At 43.2% G+C, this 27,855-nt stretch overlaps 1 protein-coding gene across 1 annotated transcript in view; it reads right to left on the reverse strand.

The window, feature by feature from the left end:
- Positions 1–980: 980 nt before the first annotated feature.
- Positions 981–27,855, reverse strand: part of LOC138959782 (DNA-directed RNA polymerase III subunit RPC1-like) — a 47,224-nt gene continuing 20,349 nt past the window's right edge. Inside the window, exons 16-36 of the mRNA XM_070331394.1 lie at positions 26,217–26,361; positions 25,642–25,806; positions 23,978–24,062; positions 23,733–23,820; positions 22,814–22,925; positions 22,330–22,443; positions 21,749–21,906; positions 20,090–20,245; positions 19,725–19,861; positions 19,434–19,513; positions 19,142–19,234; positions 18,311–18,406; positions 17,055–17,206; positions 15,565–15,651; positions 12,969–13,034; positions 12,196–12,312; positions 5,325–5,445; positions 4,754–4,926; positions 3,841–3,909; positions 3,254–3,317; positions 981–2,407 (exon numbers count right to left, since the gene is read on the reverse strand). Coding sequence (XP_070187495.1) covers positions 2,250–2,407; positions 3,254–3,317; positions 3,841–3,909; positions 4,754–4,926; positions 5,325–5,445; positions 12,196–12,312; positions 12,969–13,034; positions 15,565–15,651; positions 17,055–17,206; positions 18,311–18,406; positions 19,142–19,234; positions 19,434–19,513; positions 19,725–19,861; positions 20,090–20,245; positions 21,749–21,906; positions 22,330–22,443; positions 22,814–22,925; positions 23,733–23,820; positions 23,978–24,062; positions 25,642–25,806; positions 26,217–26,361 — 2,436 coding nt within the window. The 3' untranslated portion in view covers positions 981–2,249. The remainder of the gene's footprint in view (positions 2,408–3,253; positions 3,318–3,840; positions 3,910–4,753; positions 4,927–5,324; positions 5,446–12,195; positions 12,313–12,968; positions 13,035–15,564; positions 15,652–17,054; positions 17,207–18,310; positions 18,407–19,141; positions 19,235–19,433; positions 19,514–19,724; positions 19,862–20,089; positions 20,246–21,748; positions 21,907–22,329; positions 22,444–22,813; positions 22,926–23,732; positions 23,821–23,977; positions 24,063–25,641; positions 25,807–26,216; positions 26,362–27,855) is intronic.

The following is a 27,855-nucleotide window of genomic DNA, read 5'->3' on the forward strand; positions in this document are numbered from 1 at the left end:
TGATGCTCGACTTCTCTGTCAAGGTCGCTTTAAACGCAAGGCTCATGGCTTCCGCACGTTTTCGTATTATGGACCTCAGTTATGGAATTCACTCCCCTTTCAATTACGTCACTCTCCATCCATTTCATCTTTTAAGTCCAATTTGAAAACTCACTTGTTCCAACAACACTACGGATAGTTCCTTAGTATAGAGTCTGGGGATGTGAGATGTGCATGATGTGTTGTTTGAATCTGACAGTGATTGTATGATTTTTGTATACATGTATTGTTGTCCCGCGCTTTGAACTTTTGATAAGGCGCTTTATAAATGCCCGTTATTATTATTATTATTATTATATTCACAACACAATGAGTCACGTTCACATAAAATTTGAGCCCGGTCACTTTTATAGTTTCCGAGAAAAGCCCAACGTTAAGTTGTGTGTTGCCGAACAAAAAAGGCTAGTTATCTCCCTTGTTTTTCTGATAACGTTCGTAAAAGGCTACAGATGTAAATACTTTGATGTAAAGAATAATCCTACAAAGTTTCAATCACATCCGATGAACTTTGTCAAAGATATAAAATGTCTAATTTTTCCTTTGACGCTGACCTGTGACCTTGAAAAAGGTCAAAGGTCAACGAAACCATCGTTAAAGTGTAGAGGTCATTGGAGGTCACGACTAAACAAAATATGAGCCCGATCGCTTTGATAGTTTCCGAGAAAAGTCCAACGTTAAGGTGGTGTCTACGGACGGCCGGCCGGACAGACTAACACTGACCGATTACATAGAGTCACTTTTTCTCAAGTGACTCAAAAATAAAAAAAGTAAATTAATAATCTATCTTAATACATTGTTTGAGTCACTGACTGTATCTCTGTGGTTTAAAGCTGGTTATTCTTTTCAGTGCTATTATTGTTTGATACCATTTTGATATATATTTTTTATTATGCACACAGCTTTTTTCTGTTGTCACACACATGCATACCAACAACAACACGTTTGATTTTACTACATTTTTTCCATACGACATCCTCTCAAGAAGTCATCCACAGTTACTATGTACAATGTTCTGCCATATATTTTCACAATGGACTATGTCAGCTGATCTCTCTCGGACACACACACACACACACACACACACACACACACACACACACACACACACACACACACACACACACACACACACACACACACACACACGTCATTCATATTAGCCCATGTACAGGACGTTTCAATTTGTTTCACATGGACAAGCAATTATAACAATATCACTGATTCAGAAAAAAACTTCTTATCTGTCTAACCCTTCCTAAATTAACCATCATAGATCCACCCCTGATTTTACAATGAGGTGCTATGAGGATCATCCTTCCAATTCAAAAACTACATGTACTACATGTGCCACACCTGTTAATAGTGCAATATTACTCGACAAGGATATTGCTCATCAAATCTTTTGTAAAGTAGCTGAAACACTGGCAACTTCTAACATAACTCATTGTATTCCAAGCTCATGCTGGTTCTTTCCAATACATGAATATTGATTTCATGGAACAAAAGCTTGAATTTTCAGTCCATGAACATATCCTGAGAAAGACTTCACCGTGTAACAAAAACTTGTGGGAAACATTATAATGCTAGCATCTCCTTAATTACCAGTTTCCATTAAATTGAAACACCATTGTTAATTCAATAAAAACTTACCAAACATGGAACAACTCTCCACCAGACCGTCAATGGACAATATTTTGTTTGCCTATTACAGTACAATGTCCGTCTATTCACTGACAACATTTTGCAAACAGGTACATGCCTTACATATGAATTTTCATGTGAAAAAACCCCACCCTGCATAAATATCAAACAAATTACAAACACTTCATCAAAACTTTTCCCCCACACAAGTCATGATGAACACAGCACTACAAAAGTTGATCCTGTAATCTGCTCAGGCAAAGGCTGACAGTATGTGAGTACAGTAACTCATTATGGGGCACTTTGACCAGTCATGAATACACCCTTTCCGAGACTCAGACAAAGCCAAGCCTTGCCACGCTCAAGAACTCACGCGGTGCATACAGGAACAGTTTTTGTACCAAATACACAAATACGCAGCACCCCCAGCGGCAAAATTGTGAACCAGCTGGGCATGCGCACCGACATCTCCAAAAAGCTGCATTCAGAGGGCAGGTATGAAAGTGTCCAAACCATCTTTTCCCTGCGCCTGCATTAGAAAGCTAAAGCACCAATGATATCACACAGGATCAGACAGCTGCTCTGAACTCTGGAAGGTGGAACTTGGGAGATTCAAAGAGTAGAGGTCGTTCAATCCTTCTCGGCGGCTTGTCAGCCTTGTGGAGCAGCTTGAAGATGCCTGTGCCCAGGTTCATTGGAATGCCCATGATGATGCACTCACTGACACCTGACAAACACAAAAAGATATATCGAATACAATGTACCAAGAAAAGGATATCAAGCATGCATACCCCTTCTCACCTTCTAATACAACCCAAAACTTTAATATTGATACTGTGATGACTCTCTCGTTGAACTTGACACACGCAAAAAGAGATACCAAGCACAAAGAAACCAGACATCATGCATGCATTCAAGATCACAGAATACCCTTCCTCACATTACAACACACATGTCTATACGGCTATAGCATTGTCTCAAAACGAAAATGATAAGTGTTGTCCGTCCCTGACATAGCCCGCGGCGCTGTCGGCGGGTAGTTCCGGTTGTTTTGTTTACGTCCAAATTGGCTGAACGAGAGAAGAAGATTAGTGGTGGAGGGAAACGTTACTGTGTCTGCTGTTCAAACTACGCGGGTAAAGCAGTTGAAGTGCGGATTGTCATGCGGTTCCATTTTGCAAACACAAAACGGAACTACCTGCCATTCCAGGGGCGCAACTCTGTCCGACTATCGTGTTAGTTTCGAGACAATGCTATTCCAACGTATTCCAACCAAAGCATACTGTAAACACCAAGCAAAACCTACACAACTCGGGGGGTATTTTCTAACCATAATGTTCTGATCTGACCAAGCAGTCAACTACAAACTTGAGCACAAATCCTCTAATCTTTACCAGCCCACACCAAAGTGCAGTGCAAATCACATGCAGAACAGACATAGCTCTGGGATAATATCAAAACATAACATAAACTTACCAAACTATCAACAGAACACTCTAGCTACAAAATGTGTCCAGAGGTATTGGAGGTATTAAGAGAGAAGATTTTTGTTCATTAAAAAAAAGATACAAACCATTAATAGTGTCCTTCTGTCCGTAGTATGCAGCTTCAAAAAGATGATCTGCTGTCTTTTCAAACTGAAACAAATAAAGTGCATTATAGATTCATCGATCATTTGAATAAATAAAGCTTGGCACAGTTCAAATCAAGACAACAAAGGCATGATTGGAGTTGTTCAAATCATATTGTTTTCTTTGTCAGAAACTTTTCCCTCTAATCGAAAGTCAATGGCTTTTGATACAGATCTGAAAAATCCATGTCAGCATTTTTTGTTTTATTTGTTTACTTGGAAATATTTTGTAGCTCAAGCATCTGTAGTCTGTATGTGTGACCAGGTAATTTTGACTGTACAGTTGAACCTGTCTATAACAACCACTCAAGGGACAGACCGAAAGTGGTCAGTGCAGACACTTGGTCGCTATGGAAAGGTAAATTATAGAAGAACACTCATCTTGGATCCTTCGAAATGGTTGTTGTAGGTGGGCGGTGGATTTCAAGAGGTGGATGCAAGAGCTGGTACGAGGGTATAGTTTTAAAATTATTCAAGATACATGTACACTTCAAAGCACTTCAAACATACAGAACACTGTGGTCACTTACTGAAGCCAGCATCAGCACGCTCTCTTTCATTTTGGCAAGTCCAAACCTTGTGATTCCAAGCACTTCACCCTGAAAGGTCAAAAACAGTCTTCAATTCTTATTCTTCACAAAACGAATCATGCCAAGTACAGGGCCTAGCATTGGAAAAAGTGAGTTCAGCTTACAAAGGCGGGGGTCTGGGGGCCGCAGGAGGCCCCCAGTGGGGTCCAGGGGCAAAGCCCCCCGAATTTGAAGATTTTTTAGAGATTTTTTGCCTAAAATGACCTCCCCCCCCCCCCCCCCCCCCCCAAAGAAGATTGAGCAACTAAATTATGCCTTCACAGAAATAGCAACCTTTCGGAGCCATAGTCCGTATCGTCCATATCGGCACATTACTTCTTCTGACTTGCCTTCCGCCTTCGGAACGAAATCCAGCCATTCCCACTTCCAGGAATACCTGGATTCTTTCTCACTGAATGGCTGACCACGTTCAACAATGTCGCTTCGAGACATTATTTCAAGTCTAGAGCCACAAAACACCGGCACAAAGCATGCTCGCGCGATGCCAGAGGAAGTGCGTGCTCAAGCAAACTGTCAAACCGATTGAGAATTGAACCGAACGGCGCACAAAACGAAAGCTGGGACTGTTTGGGTTTACCGTTTGGGAATAACAGGTTTTTGCATTTCGGCGTACACCAAATCGAATTCCGCGTACTGGAGATGTTATTTCGGCGTAAAGTACGCCGAACGGCCCTGCAAGTAGAAACATTGTCTATCCCCTGATTTGGGATGCAAAATAAAAAATAGCCAATTAAGTAGAAACACAGCATGCAAGAACACAACCAAGTACAAACATAGACTTTAATTTTCTTCTTTTCAGGCAAGCTGAACGAATAATGCACAACAGTACAACGAGGGCCTGCCCGGTTCTGACCTTGAAGGTCATGAGGTCAGCCAGCATCATGGTGTGGCGAATGTCAATGCTCATGCCGTGACTCTCCATGGTGTAGTTGATCTCGTTCATGATGGTTTTGCGTGCAGCCTCGATGCCCAGCGTGTGGAACACCTCGATGATGTTGTTGGATGAAGTTTTTCCACCTGTAACTCCTAGAAAACGAGGCAGCCATAATTATGTTGGAACTCATGACCAGAGGTAATTAATCATCATCATCACCATCATAATAAAAACAAAATTAAAAACATAAAACAGTATGTAGAAGCTTGAGTCAGAAACACAAACTTTCTCTCATGTCGGTGTGATGTGTCTTCTGGTTTCAATTCCAGAGTGCCTCTACATTTAACTGCTTTTCAGGATATCCAGTTTGCACTTGTCTATACATCATTCTACAATAAACTTTTACATTGGTTTTTTCTTACCTGACAAAAGATATTTACAGATTTGTTTCATACTGAAAAGTAATGACACAATCAAGACCATCAGCTGACAACTGAAAGGATATCACTATGATAGAAATAAGGAGAGAGTAACAGGAAAATGAGCAAACCTCGTGTTCCCATGACACCCCTCAGGTTATCGCCCTCCACCAGCAACTTCAGCTTGGTTGAGGTGCCCGAGGCAGCGCTTTCATCGTGGCAGATCACTGCATGGGTCACATTTGGAATGCCCTGTTTGGTGGACACAGCACAAGCAATAAATTCAATGTTCTTTTCACTTTATTCACACTTGAAAATCTTTAGACTTTTGGCTGAAATTAGACTTTTTTGTGAACATTTTAGAGCATGTTTTCAGATTCAGACCCAGAATTTTGATGCTGTTTGTATTTGTATCAGTCCCTTTCAGACTATTTCACGCATCCCAGTGCCCTCGTTTGTTAAACCATTATTCCATCAACAACTGCAGTCTATCTGACATCTACACATCTCTCAGAATAACACTAGAAAACTCAAACACGCAGCAGTGTTTAACCAAAGGAAAACAGCAACATTTCTCCACATACTTTGATGACAATGTTACACGACACTTGAGATTGCCACAAGTTCTCAAATGTCGTATAGTTGTGTTCTTTTATTCTACGTCGCCCGTCTTCGCAGCAGCAGAAAACAACTCGTCAAATTGAGTTCAAGGATTTATTCAGCATTCAACTGCACAACGTAGCAGAACTCAAATAGAAGCTTTTTTAACATTCAAATCGCGCTGGCATATATAGTAAATACTCAATCTCGAGAATATTCCAGACCGAACACGATACAACTACATTATACGAGCCGTGCATGGACTAAACTAGCGACATTCTCTCTGACGTACATCAAAAGCGCCGACACACTTAATCCGAACGAACGCCACGAACTCACGACTAAAACAGCATGATAAACAACTTGTTTTGACAGGACTAGAAAGTTCACCTGCATTCTCGTCCAAGCATAAATATCGTGTTTACAAAATATAATATCGGTACTTTCCCACAAAGTACAAATAAGTCAACTACATGCAACACACAAAACTGAACCAAAGCTCAGCAACGGTAGCGTTTCCTAACATTACCCCCAACACAAGAAGAAATTTACCTAATTTCTTTCAATCATTGAAACGCTACCTGGACACATATTATGTATACATAACAGATTGAAATCCAGGTATGTACATTAGTCTGTTGGAGAATGAACACAGTTTTACTCACATACTCGGCTGAGAAAATCTGCTCCAACATTGTCGATTCCACTCGCATATCAAAGTTCTGCAAGTACATCACCCACCTCATGATACGATTATTCACAAACTTCGCAGAGTTCAGGTAGGTGAGGGGTTTGTGATCAGTCTGAAGCACGAATTTCACCCCTTGGAGGTAGAGTTCAAATTTCTTGATTCCCCACACGATGGCTAAACACTCTTTCTCCATGGTCGAGTAGTTCTTCTCGGCTCCTGACAGCTTCTTGCTGGCATAGCTGACCGGAAACGGTTTACCTCCATGCTCTTGCATCAGCATGGCGCCGATCCCTTCGTCCGATGCGTCTGTACGCAAGATGAACTCTTTGGCAGTATCAGGAAGGCGTAGCACCGGGTCTCGTGACATCAGGTCGCGCACGGTCTGATATGCCTTCTCCTGAGCTGGTCCCCAGAGTATTCGGTTGGGGCATCCTTTTCGGGTCATGTCCGACAAAGGCGCCGTTATGGCGGCGAAGTTTGGAATGAACTCTCTGTAGTACCCAGCCAATCCAAGGAAGGATCGCACCTGCTTCTTGGTTTCAGGACGTGGCGCATTGAGGATCTTGGTGACGTTTTCCAACAAAAGCCCCTTTTGACCTTCCTTCAGTGAATGACCTATGAAGTCAACGTTGTCGGTCCCCAAAATGCACTTGCTGGGTCTCACGGTCAGGTTGGCTTTTGTCAGGCGGGAAAACAGTTCCCTCAAAGTCTCCAGATGCTCCGCAAAGGTCTCCGTGTGGACTAGCAGATCATCCCAGTAGTACACAACATTCTTCATTCCTTTGAGCATTTTTCGCATTCCCCTCTTCAGGGTAGCACCACTGTTCACCATGCCAAAAGGCATCCGCAGGCACTCATACGTTCCATCTGGAGTTGCAAAGGCGGTCTTTGGTATGTCCTCTTCGCGCACAGGAATCTGCCAATATCCCTTGCTGAGATCGATCTTTGAGAAGATCTTACTGCCGGTTAACTGTCGGAATAGATCAGTTGCCGTCGGCATTGGTTCAGGGTCAAACACGGTGATCTTATTGACTTTCCTGAAGTCAATGCATACCCTGTTTGTGCCGTCTTTCTTCTTGACCACAACAACGGGAGATGAGTAAGGGGATGATGACTCACGGATGACCCCCATCTTCAACATGTTGTCGATGTCCTTCTTCAAGGATTCCCGAGCCTGAAACGGGATAGGGTATGGTTTTGAGCGAACAGGAACGTCAGATGTGAGGTGGACTTCATGTTCGACCAAGGACGTAGAGCCTGGAACATCAGAGAACCTATGGGTGAAGTCGCCCATAAAATCATGCAGCTCCTTCTGCTGGTCTTCCGTCAGGTCAGGTCCTAACTTGACGTCATCCACTCCCTCTTTCTTGTGGAGGTCTCCCAACTCCAGTAGTTCCTCTCCGTCGAACTCGTCTAGTTCGGCTGGTTCTTCCACACTTGCTGCGACCTGTACTGCTTCCAGAGGTCTCTCCACATACAGTTTCAGGAGGTTAGCGTGGTAGATCTTGGACTTCTTGCCGACATTCACCTTGTAGTCGTTGATCCCTACCACGGCCTCAACCTCGTATGGGCCTTTCCACTGCATCAGTAGTTTGTTGTGATCAGTGGGAAGCAGTATCAGCACTTTGTTACCTGGTGTAAACTTCCTGTTTACGGCTTTGCGGTCGTAGTAGTGCTTTCCGCTATCCTGAGACTTTCTCAAGTTTTCTCTCGCAATCTCGAGAGTCTCCTCCAGTTTCTCTCGCAACTCAAACACGTACTGGTAGCTGTTCTTCACTTCAGGTGTGTCCACATCTTTCGTCCACAATTCCTTTAGTATCTGCATCGGGCCTCTCACGGTCCGCCCGTACATCAGCTCGAACGGGGAGAATCCAGTGGACTCTTGTGGCACCTCCCTGTATGCAAATAGCAAGGCATTGATGTAGCGATGCCACTGCCTTGGCTGCTCACTGCATAGTTTCTTCAGCGTGGACTTCAGCGTCGCATTGAATTTTTCTACCAGCCCATTGCACATCGGGTGATAGGGTGTCGTAGTCAAGTGACGAATGCTCAGCAGCCTGTTGACCTCTTCCATGCATTCAGAGACAAACTGTGTCCCCAGGTCTGTGAGGATCTCTTCAGGAACCCCAATTCTGCTGAAAATGTCCACAAGTGCCTCGGCAACAGTCTCGGTGTCAATTTTCTTCAGAGGCACGGCTTCTGGGTACCTGGTTGCATAGTCTACCAGGGTCAGTACCCAACGATGACCCGCTTCACTTGGCGGTTTGATCTCGCCGATGAGGTCAATGGCCACCCTCTTGAAAGGTCGGTCGATCAAAGGCATCTTCTGCAACGGCACTTTCGGGACCCTTCCTCGAGGTATGGTTTTCTGGCAAATATCGCACGATCGGCAGAATCGAGTCACATCTGCATGCAGTCCTGGCCAGTAAAACGCAGCCTGGATTCTGTCCGATGTCTTCTTGACACCCAGGTGACCTCCCATAATAGAGTCGTGGGCCACCTCCATCACCTGGCGCCTAAGTGGTTGAGGCACCAGAACTTGACGTAATGGCTTCCCACCGTTGACTCTCGGGTGCTGGAACACTCTGTACAGGATCTTGGCCTTTACTTCAAAGTGCACAGTGCCTTCGCCCTTAGTCATCTCCTTGACAGGACGACTCCTGTACTTTGTTAAAGTCGAATCAGCTTCCTGTAGCTGAATCAGCCGATTCCTGTCCACGACAGCAGTTGCAGAACTGTTGGTGACCCTGAGTGGCGTAGTTGTTTTGTCCTTCTTCGCCTGGGCTCTGGTCGTCACAGCGCTTACAACCTGCGGCTGGTCGCGGCGATGCACAGTTGCTCTGTCATCTCGTAACAGTTCGCTGATATCTTCATTCGCGAATGGCAGTGGGTCTTCCTCCTCAACAGCAGGCTGAGCTGCGCCCATTCTCCATTCGACATCAGGGTCATCAGGACGTCTCGCACCCCCAATGTTCCCAATTAATAGATCGTACAAGGGCTTCTTCAGGCAGACGGCCTCAACTTCTCCGGTGAAGTATGGAGTATCTATCTGGATCTTTGCCACTGGTGCCCTCACGCATTTGCTGTCAGCCATGATCGTCCACTTGAAGTCACCAGTGAACTTCTCTGTTGGCACCAGATCCTCTTTGACAATGACTCCATTGCAGCCCGAATCTCTGAGAACAGTCACTTCCTGCTTCTCAACAAATCCCTTCGACACGGGCATGTTCGACACTGACACAGCTGCGCTGGCGACGACAGAGATTGACTTGCCATTGGCGAGTAGAAGCTGGCCATCAGAAATACATTCTTCCACGTCCGATGGTGTAGCCACTTGCTCGGCAGCCCTTGGAAGTATGACGCTGCTCGCACATACTTGTTGGTTCGAGCCACTCGTTTGCCTCTTGTTGTCGTAATATCTCCGTCGATGTTCTTGCGCTTTGTCATTGACATGTCCGTTATTTTTCTTTTGGGGACAGTTGGCGACTCGGTGGCCCTTGGCATTGCAATGGAAACACGTTATGTTCTGCCCTTCATTGGATGATGGTGCGGACTCAGTTTGTCCCTTGGCAGGTTGGTTTCCCTGGTTCCCGCTCTTCTGGAAAGGTTTCGATGACTTTGACGTCCCCAGGGTCCTTCCATGAGCAATGAGATAACGCTCAGCAGCATCAGTAATGTCCTTCAAACCCCGCAGTTTTTGCTCTTCCAAGCGGGTCGCCAGGTCCTTCGGGCAGGCATTAAGGAACTGCTCCTTCACGATCAAGTCCCGCAGACTCTCGTATGACTGCTCTTCACCTGATAACTCCACCCACTTCTGCAGGTATGACGACAGGCGCTCCACAAACTGGCTCGGTGTCTCTCCAGACAATGGCTGGCATTCGCGGAAGCGTTGACGGTAGCCCCTTTCAGTGAAGTTGTAGCAACGCAACAGAGCTTCCTTCAGTACATCATAGTCTCTGGCGTCATCATTTGAGAGTCTAGTGTAGACCTCAAGTGCTGCCCCAGTCAAATGTGCGCTGAGTTGAATCGCCCAGTCGTCGCGCTGCCATCTAGCACTCTCAGCAAACCTCTCGAATCTTGCAAGGTAGCAGTCGATCTGGTCCTTCCCGTCAGCGAATGCTGGAAGTTTCGGTGCCCTGTGTAGCATTTGCTGCTGGTTATCTCTTTGGCGTGGTGCCTCGTGCTCATTTTGAACACGCACCATTTCTGTCTGAAGCTCTAAGCGCTTCATCTCCATTTTTATTTGGAGCTCTAAGCGTTTCAGCTCTATTTGCCTTTCTTCACGCTGCACTTGTCTTTCTTCACGCTGTGCTTCTCTTTCTTCACGCTCACGCTGCGCTTGTCTTTCTTTATCTTCACGCTGCGCTTGTCTTTCTTCACGCTCACGCTGCGCTTGTCTTTCTTTTTCTTCTCGCTCACGCTGCGCTTGTCTTTCTTCACGCTGCGCCAGCAGTCGTGTCTGGGACTCGACGAACTCCGTCAACTGCTTGCCTTTTAGTCCCAGTTCAATTCCTTTTCCCCAGAACTCAGCCATTCTGGTCTTTTCCGGTGCGTTCGTCTGTATTCTTTCACAGCCCCGAACGTAGACGAATGTAGTCTTCTAAAAGAACACAGTCTCTACTGCACCTCCGATGCTTCTCTCGTCGCTGTTCACCTTCGTAGACGCAGGCTGCCACCCTCCTCGTCTAACGTGACGGCGCACTCTGCTCACGATACGTACACGACGTACCCCAGTCGTATTTCGTAGTATTAATGCACTAGCCCCGCGACGAAGTCCGTCTCGTCCAAACGGCAGCTAACCTCTGTAATCCCGATACACTCCGGCGTCGCTCACCGTACCGAGCTGCGGCGATTACCAAACTCTTCACCAGTCACACCGAATCCACGGTTCCGTAGTCTCAATACTGATCCCTCAGGATACACCCGATTGATGGCTACCTCCTGTGACTGTCTTGACACTAGTCCTTGTTGCTGGAAAACCCTTGGCGTTAAACGTAGATCCTTGGCTTGGCCCCCAATTGTTACACGACACTTGAGATTGCCACAAGTTCTCAAATGTCGTATAGTTGTGTTCTTTTATTCTACGTCGCCCGTCTTCGCAGCAGCAGAAAACAACTCGTCAAATTGAGTTCAAGGATTTATTCAGCATTCAATACATACAACTGCACAACGTAGCAGAACTCAAATAGAAGCTTTTTTAACATTCAAATCGCGCTGGCATATATAGTAAATACTCAATCTCGAGAATATTCCAGACCGAACACGATACAACTACATTATACGAGCCGTGCATGGACTAAACTAGCGACATTCTCTCTGACGTACATCAAAAGCGCCGACACACTTAATCCGAACGAACGCCACGAACTCACGACTAAAACAGCATGATAAACAACTTGTTTTGACAGGACTAGAAAGTTCACCTGCATTCTCGTCCAAGCATAAATATCGTGTTTACAAAATATAATATCGGTACTTTCCCACAAAGTACAAATAAGTCAACTACATGCAACACACAAAACTGAACCAAAGCTCAGCAACGGTAGCGTTTCCTAACAGACAACATTCTCCAGGTGCTTCTTGAGGAACTGCATTCTGTAGTTCATGGCAGAATATGACCCTCTATCTTACAAAAAGCATAATTACACACAAAAACTCAAAACACACAGCAGTGTTTAACCAAAGGAAAACAGCAACATTTGTCCACATACTTTGATGACAACGTTCTCCAGGTGCTTCTTGAGGAACTGCATTCTGTAGTACATGCTGCTCTTCTTGGTCTCTGCAGCACTCACAGTCAAGACATCAGAGCCAGCAGTGCGAATATCCTGGAAACAAGCAACAACAATAAAAAGGTTGTGATCATACAGTGGAACCTGTCTTTGTATAACCTCAAAAAGTATGAGAAGATCGGGTTTTAAAAAGGAGGGAGTCTTAAAATGGAGGTAAATTTACAGAGTTTGTGAACAGGGAATCTAAAAAAAGCAAGGTCTTTAAATCTTAAAAGGGGGAGTCTTAAACTATGGGGGGGAGGGGGGGGTTCTTAAAAAGGGGGTTCCATTGTACATGACAGTGATCGAAAACAGTCGTACACATAATCTTCCAATTTGGATGACAGAGCCAACTTCTCTGTACCATGGGGCCCTGCCAGTATTAGGCACAGGTATGCTCAACAACATTATAGCTTATGTTCAGCTTAGATCTACTCGCAGAAGACCAGGCAACAGTCATAAGTATGCTGCCATCATTTCCGGGTAATGCGTTTTCCTGTATGCAAGCAAAACTAAGGACAGATGATAAGGTCAAATACAGAAATATCCTTATATAATCATGAGATAAGTACATTTTTCCCCATCTTTTTTTCTCATTCATTTCTGAATCTTTTTCTCTCTTCTCTTTTTGATGCAAAATTGCTGCATAATATGAAGAAAAAGTAGAAATGATTTACTCATATCAGTTTTAGAGAGACAGAATGACAACTTACATTGTAGCCAATGGTCATCTTGGCAGCGACAATGGAATCTGTGATGCTTTCAAGGCTCACTTCCAGCTGAAATTTTAAATGTTCTTCATGTATCACACACTCCTTCCACATAAAAAAAACCCAAACATCTAAAATGCAAATCATGTCACTTCACATTGGGGTGTGCACGTTAAAGATCCCACGATTGACAAAAGGGTCTTTCCTGGCAAAATTGTATAGGCATAGATAAAAATGTCCACCAAAATAGCCGTGTGACTTGGAATAATAGGCCGTGAAAAGTAGGATATGCGCCGAAATGGCTGCGATCTGCTGGCCAATGTGAATGCGTGATGTATTGTGTAAAAAAATTCCATCTCACACGGCATAAATAGATCCCTGCGCCTTGAATATGTACGCGATATAAATTGCATTAAAAAAAAATTTTAAAAAAAAAAATCCCTGCGCTTAGAACTGTACCCACGGAATACGCGCGATATAAGCCTCATATTGATTGATTGATTGAGTTCAAAGAGCTCATATTTATCTGGCCTAATACCTGCATGCGACAAATGAGATCAGTGAATGCAACAATCAACGTTCGAACTAAAGAGCATAATCAACAGTAAAACCAAACAGCATAATCAACAGTAAAACCAAACAGCATAATTAACAGTAAAACCAAACAGCATGATCAACAGTAAAACCAAACAGCATAATTAACAGTAAAACCAAACAGCATAATCAACAGTAAAACCAAACAGCATAATCAACAGTAAAACCAAACAGCATAATCAACAGTAAAACCAAACAGCATAATCAACAGTAAAACCAAACAGCATAATCAACAGTACAGCAGTCCCTGCAATGTACGGCCCCCGGCGTGAGCGGACACCTGGCATGTACGGACACATTTGCTCGGCACGGAGTGTTTTCCTTCTATATTTGCCCCCCCTTAAACGGACACCTGCAAAACGTGGACGCGGACACTCATTTTCGGTCCCAACAGCAGGTCATACCTCCAATGTACGGACAGACCATCGTCAAATTTTCACCACAACAAAATCGATAACAGAGCAGTCCGGCTCTTGGTACAAAGATCACAGCCGCAATGGTGTGATGACAGTCACTGATAACTTGAGTGCACGTGTACCCATCGTGTGTCTGTGTGTAACCTCTTTCATTGACAAGATACTCTTGTTTCCCCTCAGCCTTGACCAGTGAGTCGGTTGCCTAATCTATGAACCCTTCAGTTGTCTTGCTTTGTCAAAAGTTACGACACAGTCAACTGGTTTTGCTCTGAGTGAACAGTGCAGCTGGCCTCTCTGGCCACAGCCCCCAACAGTACATGGCTGGAGGGAGTGAGAGAGAGAAAAGGGGGGGGGGGGGTGGAGGGTTAGCTGGCTAAACTCTGTGGGGTGTCCGGTGTCACCGCATGTCAGCAGGAAGAGCATTGGAGAGAAATAGAGAGGTGTACTCTTCCACACAATTTCCAAGCATCAGTTGTCACGGCTTGGGGTAGGCATTAGTGAGGGAGAGTGGGAGCTGTGTTATGTACAGTGTATTTCCGACTGAAGAGTGAAAAGTCACTGCCATGCCACATGATCGGCATGCAGTCAATAAAGCCAGACAAGAAACAAATAAATTACTTGATTATGACATGCAGCTCTATCTGCTGCTATATATTCAAACTGGTTTTCAAGCTTATTCTTGCAAAGCATCTGCACACGCTCCTCTGTGCTGTGTTTGTGTGGCTGCTTTCGTATGTCAGTCCATGGTGAGTGTGTTCACTGCCTTGAGGATTTATTTTATCTCTTCTTTTCAACACTTTTCATACAAATCCTTTTTACAGAACGTTTAAAGAAGTATTAGGAGTTTATTGTTATTGTTTAGTAGCCACAAGAAGTGATTAGCATAGACTCAATCCTGTTGTTTGTGTGTCTCTGTGTGAGTGTATAGGGGAGGGGGTGGTGTGGTCACCCCTCCCGTGACCGGACACCTGCAATGTACGGACAGTTTTGCTATGGCCCAAGGGTGTCCGTTCATGAGAGGGACTGCTGTAAAACCAAAGAGCATAATCAACAGTAAAACCAAGAAGAATGTTCTACATTCTGCACGGCACATTAGTGCTTACACAGATATACTGCATCAAGATCTTAACAATGATACTTTGTTCCATGCAACAAAATCCCCAGCAAATGAATGATAATCATGAATGATAATCATGAATGATAATCATGAATGATAATCATGAATGATAATCATGAATGATAATCATGAATGATAATCATGAATGATAGGTACACACTAAAGAATTTTTCACCAACTAATGCCCCAGCCACGCAAACATGAGAGGTACACTTGAGAAACTACAATAACAGGGTTCGGTTTATTAGTGCACCCTGCTCCATTGGCGCATTAAATCTGAAAATGTCCCATAAGAATTCCCTTCAGTGCATCAAAGGGTGCACCGACATTCCGTACCACTGCGTCATCCTATGCACACTTTACATCGGAGTACAGCACTGGCGCTTCTTGACTTTGACTATTTCCCATCAGAATTCGGTTGATGGGGGACACGTACCATTGTCTTTTTCTCCCAGGCTGAACCCTGAATTACCTTCAGCAGGCGAATCCTCTCCATGTCAAGCTTTATCATGATGAAGCAGTCGTCTGGAAGATACACTTCCTCAAGGTACTCTGTCACCTGAACATTAAATCAAGAAAAAGAACAAAATAATCATTGTCACCAACACCAATACATGAAAAGGCCAAGCTCACAAACACCAAAAGCACCATTCAAAACAAGTAAATTAGTTCCACATAAAAATATCTGACAATCTCCAGGCAAACCATGACCTCAGCTGTCTTGAAGGTCTGAGATATGCAATTTATCAACCTCTGGGATACTATCAACTAATGAAATCATTTTGTGTAAAGAGCTGAATATCGGAGTCACGCAGATTATATTCTCCATCTGCTGTAACATTGGCCTCAATTCTGATCAACAAGCATGTCTTGGAGAGCTTTCTCTAAACTCAAGATCACACAAGAACAAGAAGGGCAAAGCCCATACGACTCACATGCTTGACCTCGACCTTTAGGGTAACTAAACCTAGCAATGACATCATACACTAAGAACTGCTTTACACATTTTTCCTACCAAAATACATGTGACCTTGACCCAAGGTCAAGGTCATCCAAGGTCATGCAACACAAAGCTGTTAATTCAAGACATAGGAAGTACAATGGTGCTTATTGGCTCTTTCTACCATGAGATATGGTCACTTTTAGTGGTTCACTACCTTATTTTGGTCACATTTCATAAGGGTCAAAGTGACCTTGACCTTGATCATATGTGACCAAATGTGTCTCATGATGAAAGCATAACATGTGCCCCACATAATTTTTAAGTTTGAAACAGTTATCTTCCATAGTTCAGGGTCAAGGTCACTTCAAAATATGTATACAATCCAACTTTGAAGAGCTCCTGTGACCTTGACCTTGAAGCAAGGTAAACCAAACTGGTATCAAAAGATGGGGCTTACTTTGCCCTATATATCATATGTAGGTGAGGTATTCAATCTCAAAAACTTCAGAGAAAATGGAAAAAATGTGAAAAATAGCTGTTTTTTAGGCAACATTTATGGCCCCTGCGACCTTGACCTTGAAGCAAGGTCAAGATGCTATGTATGTTTTTTGGGGCCTTGTCTTCATACACCATCTTGCCAAATTTGGTACTGATAGACTGAATAGTGTCCAAGAAATATCCAACGTTAAAGTTTTCCGGACGTCCGGACGTCCGGATGTCCGGACGGACGACTCGGGTGAGTACATAGACTCACTTTTGCTTCGCATGTGAGTCAAAAACCTATGACATCATGCAACAGTTATTAAACATTTCCCACTAGATATTCTACTGAAGTCTGGGAAGCATGATTCAAATTCTTGAGTGTATGTGTGCACACTTGTGCATGCCTGACGCTATACTATAAGTCTTCACGTGCATATATGGAAGTGCAAGTGTGAATGTGTGGATGGGTTTGTGCATGGATACACAGATGCATGCACTGGGTGTGTGTGAAATTAAGAGACCACTGGTGTTCCTACCTGACCCAGCGTGGTTTTGTCAATCCTGCCCTTGACGACCTGCGCCGAGTCAAGGTCATCCTCCACATCCAGGGTAGCGCTGATGATTGGCGTCTTGATCGACTTAGATGCGTTGATGATCTCCTTGATTCGAGGCACACCCAGAGTGATATCTTGAAACTGTCAAGGAACTATAAGGTGGCCGAGTGGTAACACACTTGCGCTCGGAAGCGAGAGGTTGCGAGTTCGACCCTGGGTCAGGGCGTTAGCAATTTTCTCCCCCCTTTCCTAACCTAGGTGGTGGGTTCAAGTGCTAGTCTTTCGGATGAGACGAAAAACCGAAGTCCCTTCGTGTACACTACATTGGGGTGTGCACGTTAAAGATCCCACGAGTGACAAAAGAGTCTTTCCTGGCAAAATTGTATAAGCATAGATAAAAATGTCCACCAAAATACCCGTGTGACTTGGAATAATAGGCCGTGAAAAGTAGGATATGCGCCGAAATGGCTGCGATCTGCTGGCCGATGTGAATGCATGATGTATTGTGCAAAAAAAATTCCATCTCACACGGCATAAATAAATCCCTGCGCCTTGAACTGTACCCACGGAATACGCGCGATATAAGCCTCATATTGATTGATATTGATTGATAGTGTGCATCAAACTTTCAGTATCACTATCGTTTGATCTTCCTCTTCCTTTTTTGTTCGTTCATGGGCTAAAACTCCCACATTCATTCATGTTTTTGCACGAGTGGGTTTTTATATGTATGACCGTTTTTAAACCGCCATTTAGGCAGCCATATGCCGCTTTCGGGGAGACTATAGTTTGATGAACCAGCAGGATTTTTTTTATCAAGGGAATAACCCTTGATGTTTTTTCATCCCTTTATTTCCTGCTGAATATTTTTTGGGGCAAATAAATTCACTGCAAAGCAATAATAATTCCTGATTCTTAATTAAGTTGAGCCAATCTGCAGGGTTCATTTTCATTTATGTGATTGAATTGGAGCTGTAACACTAACTTTGATGATCCTGAACAACAATTGTGGTATTCTTTGAGGCATTCAAGTGAAATGGCAATGGAGTCAAGTGTCTTAGCTGCAATTCAGTGGGTGCAAAGGTCACATGCACATTACCTAAATGCAGTCAATAATCAAAAAAGAAAAAACATCTTAGTGTGTTCAGTGAATGATTGAGTGTTTAAGAAAGTTAATCTCCTTTCTGGAGGCCAACAAATTCATGAGCATAAGCATATTCCAGCCAAGAAAAGGATACTCATGGAGGCCACGCCAGCAAAGTGGAAAGTCTTCAGTGTCATCTGTGTGCCTGGCTCTCCCACAGACTGTGCAGTGATGGCACCTACTGCCTCTCCTGAAAAGCATACAAAAAAGTCTTTAATGTTTCTGTTTTTTGTCGGTTTTCAAAGAAAAGATTACTCCATCCCCCGTTCAGAGAGAGAGAGAGAGAGAGAGAGAGAGAGAGAGAGAGAGAGAGAGAGAGAGAGAGAGAGAGAGAAAGAGAGAGACGGAGAGAGAGAGAGAGAGAGAGAGAGAGAGAGAGAGAGAGAGAGAGAGAGAGAGAGAGAGAGAGAGAGAGAGAGAGAGAGAGAGAGAGAGAGAGAGAGAGAGAGAGAGAGAGAGAGAAAGAGAAAGAGAGAGAGAAAGAGACAGAGAGACAGACAGAGAGAGAGAGAGAGAGAGAGAGAGAGAGAGAGAGAGAGAGAGAGAGAGAGAGACTCAAGCAGGTGTGATTGAAACTTCTGTGCATTTTTGTAGGAAAGTATAATCTCACCCTCCCTTTCAGGCAAAGAGTGAGAAAGTAACTAAAAAAAAATGTGGCTTCAACTCAAATAGAAGACAGAAATGCAAGGGTAACATCACTGGGATCCAAGTGACAGACACTAAGATCAAGACTGATGAATTTAGGGAGCAAGCAAGGGGGAGAGAAGGGGGGAAAGGACAATGATGAGGGATAGAGAGAAAGAAACAAAAAAAGATATAGCAAATAAATCAAAGGTGGGAGAGGAGGAGGGATTTGAGGGCAAAGAAAGATGTCAGAAATCATAGATTCATGCCAACAAAACAAAAAGCAGCAAATCACAGTTACCTGGTTCAATGACTGCCCTGTGGTACTTGTGAAGACAGATGTCCAAAAATCGCTGCACCTGAGACCGGGTCATGCGTTTTAACTCAAACACAGCTGCAACATAACAGTGCAAATGTAAGGTAGCTGCTTGGGTATTCTAGGTGGTAGTTACATAAGTATTCTACAAAATAACAGATGCACCTTGTGACACACATGTGAGGTCAAATGAGCATGCACATTTTACTACACAGACAGTCAGACACACATACAGACAGACACACACACACCTTTGGCCAAATCAGAAAAGAACTACCTGCCGGGATTTTTTTCCCTGGTGTCACAAACATGTTCCTTGCAGATTCTGTCATTTCCCCTGTTGTTTGGATGTGTTCCCTGCACAAAAATGAGAAAAATGTGAATAACACACACGCACACACGCACTCACGCACACACACTCACACAGAAAAAAAACCTCATATGACATCCTTCATGAAGTCCTCTCTCACACACACGCACTCACACACACATACACACACACACACACACACACACACACACACACACACACACACACACACACACACACAGAGAAAAAAAGCCTCACATGACATCCTTCATGAAGTCGTCAAAGCCTGGCTGGGTGACTTTCCACTTGTCTTCCTGCAGCACCTCGGTGGCAAGTTGGATCATGTCAGGACCTGACAGAGACTCCTCTCCGCGGAACTCAGTTATGGTCATGGCCTGCGACAGAGGACATTTTGATCAAAGACTGAAGCAGGCGGATTAGTGCACTGTTCTGTTGTGAAGCTGTCCCAAATCATCCTTATGGAAGTGACATCACATATTGAAAGAAGAGTGACAGTTTGAGATTGTTAACCTCACATGGGGCTAAATCGGAGTATTGCCATAAACTTCAAACAAAAACACAAAGCAAAAACAAAACAAAACAACTATAACCAGTGTTCTTACCCTGACATGGTCCCAGAGACGTTGAAAGTTGATAGGTTTGTTGTCGCCCTCCATGATGGTTGGGTCGAGGCTGTCACCCCCGTACACAAACTGGACCACTTCCCCTGTTGACGTGCGCACTGTGGTATCGTACTGAACGCACAGGTCCTCCAGGTTCTGAAATATGTAAGGTACTGAGTTTTTCACAATTTCCCAAAGTACACAAAGGAAGGGCTGTAATAATTGTCACGATCACCAGCCATTTGAGGCTAAGTTCTTTGTCTTCTGGATTATGCACTAACATTTCTTACACACTCCAATTTTTTTAAGATCAGACTATTACAAATATGATCATTTACTGCCCGCCATTCAGAGAGCCAGCAATACTCTACCTTCAGTGATAATAGTTTCAAGAATCAAGATCTTAAAGAAACACTGGCCTTCTGAACAGCTTCTTATTAACTGACAACACAGTACTTGTCTTCTGTGTAGATCAGGAACGACAAGTACAGGGAAAATGGAGACACATGCCCACACACACACACACACACATACACATACACCAAACTGACTTTTTCACTTGTGTTAAACAAACAAACACACACATGGTTGCCACTCCCAAAAAAAGAAAAACCTGAAAGTATGTGGGGTGCAGGGGCAGCGCCCCCCGTATGTTGAAAATTTTGAAAATCTGAAAGCGATTATTTGGCCTCTCCTGCAAACTATTTACACAAAACAGCAAAAATAATATCCTCCTTTAAAAAAATTGATAACAGCACAACAAAGACTTAATTAATCAACAGACAAAAACTCATGAACAGTTCAGTTTACACTAAACAAAAAGTCCTACCTGAAGTCCAGGGAAATTGTGTTTCCAATCAAAAAGTTTTCAGTTCTGGGATGTTGGGTCTACCTCACTCTCAGCTCGAGAAACAAAAACTTGTTGCATGAATCCAATGTGAACTTCAACTACCTAACCTTGTTAACTACAACCTTCAACTACCTAACTTAACACACCATGACATGTTAATTCCAAGAATAATAAACTGTAACACAGTTATGAAGTTGGTAAACAGAACAAATTTAGCTAAATGTTTCAGTGGTTGAAGTCCTAAAACTAAGCCATATGTAGTTGGTGATAGTCCTCCAACATGACACTGACAGAAAAAGTGTAGATCTTGAACAATACAGTTTCAGAAGTCCAGGAAAAATGTATAAAAAAATTTATCTTCTTCAGCGAAGTTCGATGCTCTGTGTTTGTGTCATTCTTCTCTGCTAGCCATTCCCACTTCCACTTGTTTTTTATACCCGCCTCCAGTTTCTCAAGCTTAGATGGATCGTCATCCTCACTGATGTACGGCATGTTGAAGCGAAATTTGCAACGGTTTTCACAACAAACTTCCTAGCATCGACAAATCGCATCCACCGAGAATAATGGCGGCTTTAGCAATGCCCGGATTCTCTCCTCCCGCCAAGAGAGCTTCAAAACTCGGATCGGAATCTCTAGTCAAAATTCAACCGAGCGAAACAAACTGCGATTTTTTTTCTCTGAATTTTTTTTTTAGCAACAAAATTGAAAACCCGGAATTTCCGGCTGTGGACATTTTCAAAAACCGGAATTCCGGCACCTTGCCGGAAGAGTGGCAACCATGCACACACACCCTGGTGACTACTACCAACCTTGACCAGTCGACGCTGCATGTAACCAGTGTCTGCTGTCTTGACCGCTGTGTCCACCAAGCCCTCACGTCCGGCCATGGTGTGGAAGAAAAATTCTGTTGCTGTCAGCCCTGTGTAGAAACTGTTCTCCACAAACCCACGGGCCTCTGGGTCCACAGCTGAAATGCATGAACAGAAAGCGTTAAGTCTGTGGCAGAATACTTGGTGGGGTGACACTGTTTCCCTTTATAGTAAAGACGACTAGCCAACATCTAATGCAAAAATCCATCTGTCACAAACAATTAGCAGCAAGTGAACGTAGGTTATCGTTTTAAAAGAAGGCAGTGGTGGTACAGTAAAACCTCCCTTTTAAGTCTTCCTCCTATTTTAGACCTTGATTTTTCACATTTTCTGTTCATAACCTCTGTAAAATTACTCCCATTTCTAGACTCCCTCCTTTTTAAGACCTGATTTTCTCAGATTTGTTGAGGTCTTAAACAGGGGTTCCACTGTAGAAGCACTATGGGTACATAAGTATTGAATCAAAACTACCCATAGGATTGGAGAACTCTGAAAATACTGCCAAAGTGACATGTCCTTACCTTTTCTCTCAAAGTGCGGCAAGGCGCGGTCCTCAAAGCCGTTGGGCACTCTCTTCCCGCTGATGGCCTGCTGGCCCACACACGCAATCATCTGGGAGATGTTGATGTAGGAACCTGCACACAGAGAACCAATATCACATCCAATACTCAGCTGATCAAAAACAGTAATGCAACAATGACTTACACTAATCGTTCCCCTAAAGTCGCCCTCCACCAGTGCAAATCTGTTCCTATACAGTGGATTTTCTACTGCTGATATGTTGAAGTCACCAAGACAAACTTTGTTCTCAAAACTCTTTGTCACTTCCTCGGGAGACATGCAGAAGAAGTGACAGAATTTTTTTGTGACGCCATCATTCACATTAAGATGCCTTTTTGAACTTTGTTTGGCTTTTGACGTCAGAGATTTCACTTCGAAAGAGATGTCTTGATTTTTGTGTAATCAATACTGTATGTCTTTAAGCCCTTGTGATGAAAACCTCACCTTTGGATCCACAGATAGCCATGATGAGGGGACTGTTGGTCTTGTGGAGTTCCTGCAGACAAGCCTGACCTGCATGCTCTCGGATGACCGACAGCTCTCTCAGGATCACAGCCTGGGAGAAAGAGTCATCAACTTTTATGCAAAGTCATCTTTATAAATTTAAAACAAACATGAAAAAAAAAGAGACACTTTTCTAATTATTTTCAGATTGCGTATCTAGGGCTGAGGACTTTTCTCCCAAAACCCACAAGGATAAACAAATGGTTATAAAATCAAGCAGGTATTAGAGTATTGAATAGTCAAATCTGTCTACAATGAAAACCCAAGGGACTGACCAAAAGTTGTCATAGACAGGTGGTTGCTATGCAAAAGTGAATAATATAAAAAAAAGAACAAGTTTCAGATCGTGTAAAGTGTTTATTTTCCAGAGGACTGGTGGTGGTATAAAGGTTCAACTGTTTTGTACATGTTCAGATATGCCTCCAATACAGATGGCTCAAACAAAATGTTATTCATATACACACATATGACAATAGAACAACATGCTTACACAGTAGCACAAGTTTAGAACGAAAAATAAGCCCTCACATAATTTAACCTATCGTTTCATGGCGGGACATGATTACCAAAGTAGATCAGCCTCAGTAAAAATAAATCTTCCAAAGTAAATGAATATCTCTGATGTGATTATGCTTGAGTCACTGACATGCAAAGTAAATGAATATCTTTGATGTGATATTGCTTGAGTCACTGACATGCAAAGTAAATGAATATCTCTGATGTGATATTGTTTGAGTCACTGACATGCAAAGTAAATGAATATCTCTGATGTGATATTGCTTGAGTCATTGACATGCAAAGTAAATGAATATCGCTGATGTGATATTGCTTGAGTCATGAAATACTTGACAGTAAGTACCTCCAGTGTTTCCGCCTCATTGCAGCCAGGTTGGGTCTGCAGCCTGTGTTCTTCGCAATCCTGGATGTACTGGTCACACTGCCGGTAGCTGTGACACACACAGTTGAGCGCTGAGATTATATGAAGTGTTTGGGGGGGGGGGGGGGGGGGGAGGGGGGCGATGGATGGATGGAGAGAGAGAGAGAGGGACAGAGACAGACAGACAGACAGACAGACAGACAGACAGACTGTAAAGAAAGCCTTACCCCTTTTCCAGCAGTTCATTTTTGGCCTTGATTAGGCCCGCACCTGGAGTGACGTCTCCAAGACCAATGGAAAATCCTCTATTTGCTGCACATAAAGCAATTGGTTCTACAATCACAACAACACATTCATAACACAGACTCATAATTTTTACAGACATCCACGTCTCAAATGAGCTGTTAGTGGGATCTGACAAGGAGGGAGGGAAAGCGCAGGTTAGAATGAGAAAGGCTGGCACGTGTGGTCATACAAAAAGAACAAGTTCAGTATTTTCTGCTTAGAAAATTACAGCACCATAATTATTTTACTTTCATTACACTAAACAGTGATTTCTATGACACGGAAAACCTGCCTCAAATTTGGCTAAAATGAATTTGCTAAAGTCTCTTTCAACAACAAAATTATCTTTGCAACTGCATGAACAAAGATTTGATGCAAAAACAGAACCAAACAAAAAAAGGATAAATCCTCATGGTTTCCAAAAATGCATACCATTCTTTCAAGGGTAAATCAAAGCAAATACAAAATTCAAACCAAAAATCAATTCTACCAATGATCACATTTCCCCTATAAGTTATACAGTACGAGGAACCCACCTTTTAACACCCCTGATTTTAAGACCATGTTTTTTCTCCACATTTTTTGTTCATAACCTCTGTAAATTTACCCCTATTTCAAGATTACCCCCTTCTTAAGACATGATTTTGTCTGATGTTTTGAGGTCTTTAAAGGCATTTTTTGTTCATAACCTCTAACCTCTGTAAATTTACCCCTATTTCAAGATTACCCCCTTCTTAAGACCTGATTTTGTCTGATGTTTTGAGGTCTTTAAAGGCATTTTTTGTTCATAACCTCTGTAAATTTACCCCTATTTCAAGATTACCTCCTTCTTAAGACCTGATTTTGTCTGATGTTTTGAGGTCTTTAAAGGCATTTTTTGTTCATAACCTCTGTAAATTTACCCCTATTTCAAGATTACCCCCTTCTTAAGACCTGATTTTGTCTGATGTTTTGAGGTCTTTAAAGGCATTTTTTGTTCATAACCTCTGTAAATTTACCCCTATTTCAAGATTACCCCCTTCTTAAGACCTGATTTTGTCTGATGTTTTGAGGTCTTTAAAGGCATTTTTTGTTCATAACCTCTGTAAATTTACCCCTATTTCAAGATTACCCCCTTCTTAAGACCTGATTTTGTCTGATGTTTTGAGGTCTTTAAAGGCATTTTTTGTTCATAACCTCTGTAAATTTACCCCTATTTCAAGATTACCCCCTTCTTAAGACCTGATTTTGTCTGATGTTTTGAGGTCTTTAAAGGCATTTTTTGTTCATAACCTCTGTAAATTTACCCCTATTTCAAGATTACCCCCTTCTTAAGACCTGATTTTGTCTGATGTTTTGAGGTCTTTAAAGGCATTTTTTGTTCATAACCTCTGTAAATTTACCCCTATTTCAAGATTACCCCCTTCTTAAGACCTGATTTTGTCTGATGTTTTGAGGTCTTTAAAGGCATTTTTTGTTCATAACCTCTGTAAATTTACCCCTATTTCAAGATTACCCCCTTCTTAAGACCTGATTTTGTCTGATGTTTTGAGGTCTTTAAAGGGGGGGTTCCACTGTAGTTCAAACACTACAAATAGAAAAAACCCAAAAGAATCCCGGATCTTACAGAGGTAGGCAGGGCAGAGCTTGGCCAAGCGGGCGAGAGCATCGGCAGCCTGCAGTTGGCCGAAGGAGCGCAGTATGATGTAAAAGATGTTGTTCTTGGACCCAGAGCCAAGAGTGGCTTTGTCCATGGCACCACACATCACTTCACTGTTGTGTACCACCACATCTGCACAAAAACACAGACACACACAATGTCAGTTTTTTCCCTGTGGTTATATATGCTATGCTGAAAGTTTTTCTTCTTTAAGATGGCACAATCTCTTAAATATCCTCCTCAGAATATTCCTCTTAAAATCAAATAGTATGCCATTATCGAAACTGATCTTTAACCCCATGCTTTTTACACAACAACAACAAAATCAAAATTATATTTTCAAATTCAAAATACAATACTTTGAAAATAAACGCTTGTTAAATGCTTATAATATGCAATCACCACATCACTTTACTGCCATTACTCTCTAAATTCATGAACATTACTTCAAAATGCTGTTCAATGTTCATTGAAGGAGGTTCAAAGGATTGAGGGGTAATGAAGGAACAGAGGGCATTCGGGTAATGGGATGAGATACTTACACCCGTCATTGGGGCACAAATCCTCAGTGTTGGGTTTCTTGCTGAAGCTTTTGCCCTTGCAGCGAAGGTTGATTTTCACCGGATAGTCTTTGTTTGGGCGCAGGATCAAACTGAAAATCTGTTTTCCAGTCCACAGGCGGCATGGCTTTAACAGAAGAAAAATAAATAAATAAATAACAGATTGAAAAATATCACTTGAAAAAACAAGCATGATGAATGAAACTGTAAGGCTTCTTTTTAAGCCTACTGTCTATATGATACTTACCGAGACAGTACTATTCTTGCACATTATCTATTATAGGCCGAAAAAATTGGACAAAACGCTGAGTGGGTACAATTATCTCCCATAACCATGCGCCACCGTGGATCCCAAGCACTGTCCGAGTGCTTCCCCCTTACAGGATGTAGGTGGCGCGTCCTCTTTCTTTATGAGCTGCAGAACCTCAAAAAGCCCATAACATATCAAGAGGGGAGGCGGGAGGGAAACTCTAATAGTACTGTCTCGGTAAGTATCATATAGACAGTAGGCTTAAAAAGAAGCCTTACAGTCAATATAACACTTACCTCGACAGTACTATTCTTGCACAGAATACCAGAGTGGTGTGAGGGTGATATGTAGAGTATTAAACTCCTTAATCAAAATCACTTAAATCCAAGGATTAAGATACCCAGGCAATTTTCGAACAGTACTACCGTAAAAGAAAATATACCCAAGAAACATACCTTAGACTGACGTGACCATGCTAGCAACCACTGCTGTGTGGTGAACTCAATGTCAAAGTCCAGGCCACTCAAAGCTTGACTACCACTGAGTCTACGGCAAGTGGCTAAAGCGATGAGGAACAATTAGTCTTAAAAATCAGCAACTTGATACTGATGCCTGCCAGGGGTTCAAACTCATTGCTACGCAGGAGTTTGAGGACCAGAAAGACATCCCCCTTGGGAAATGAAACCCGAGGTTTAGACACCGCTGCATTGCTAATACCCGAAAGGACATTAGCGATGAGGGAGGACCTGATCAAGTGTTCAGTTCTGCGACCAGTAGCGGCCGCAATCGTGGAAGCGATGGCAGATCTGTATCCAAGAAGAGTCTTAGAAGAAAGACTCTTCTTTTGATACACTTCCACCAGGAAGTTGGCCAAGTCCTGTGTTGAGGGATAAAGCGGCTTTATCCCCTTGGACAAGGCGAAGGTGGCCCAAGCTCTCCAGCGTAAGTCGTAGAGCTGATTAGTTGATCGCCTCTTAGCGTTCAAGGAAAACTCTACTGAACTCTTGTGCAATCCTAGTGCAAGCAGTTTGGAGCGCACAAGAGCCATGCGGTCAAGCACAGACTCTCTGGACGTGGATGAGGGAGGCATGATCGAGGCTGGAGCAGACCTCCCCCGTCCAGATCCAGAGGTAGAGGGTCTACGTGGGTGAGACCGCGAAGATCTGGAAACCACGGAGCTGTTGGCCAGTAAGGCGCGACCAAAATCAGTCTTGGTCGTTCCTGCAGATATTTTGCCAGCACCCTCGGAATCAGAGATGTCGGGGGATAGGCGTAAGCATCGAGGAGCCTCCACAAGAGAGTGAATGCGTCCAAGTGGAACGCATTCATGTCTCGAAAGGGGCTGACGTACCTGGGAAGCCGAGCGCTGAA

This window comes from Littorina saxatilis, linkage group LG2 (genome assembly GCF_037325665.1).
Source record: "Littorina saxatilis isolate snail1 linkage group LG2, US_GU_Lsax_2.0, whole genome shotgun sequence".
Classification (NCBI taxonomy): domain Eukaryota; kingdom Metazoa; phylum Mollusca; class Gastropoda; order Littorinimorpha; family Littorinidae; genus Littorina; species Littorina saxatilis.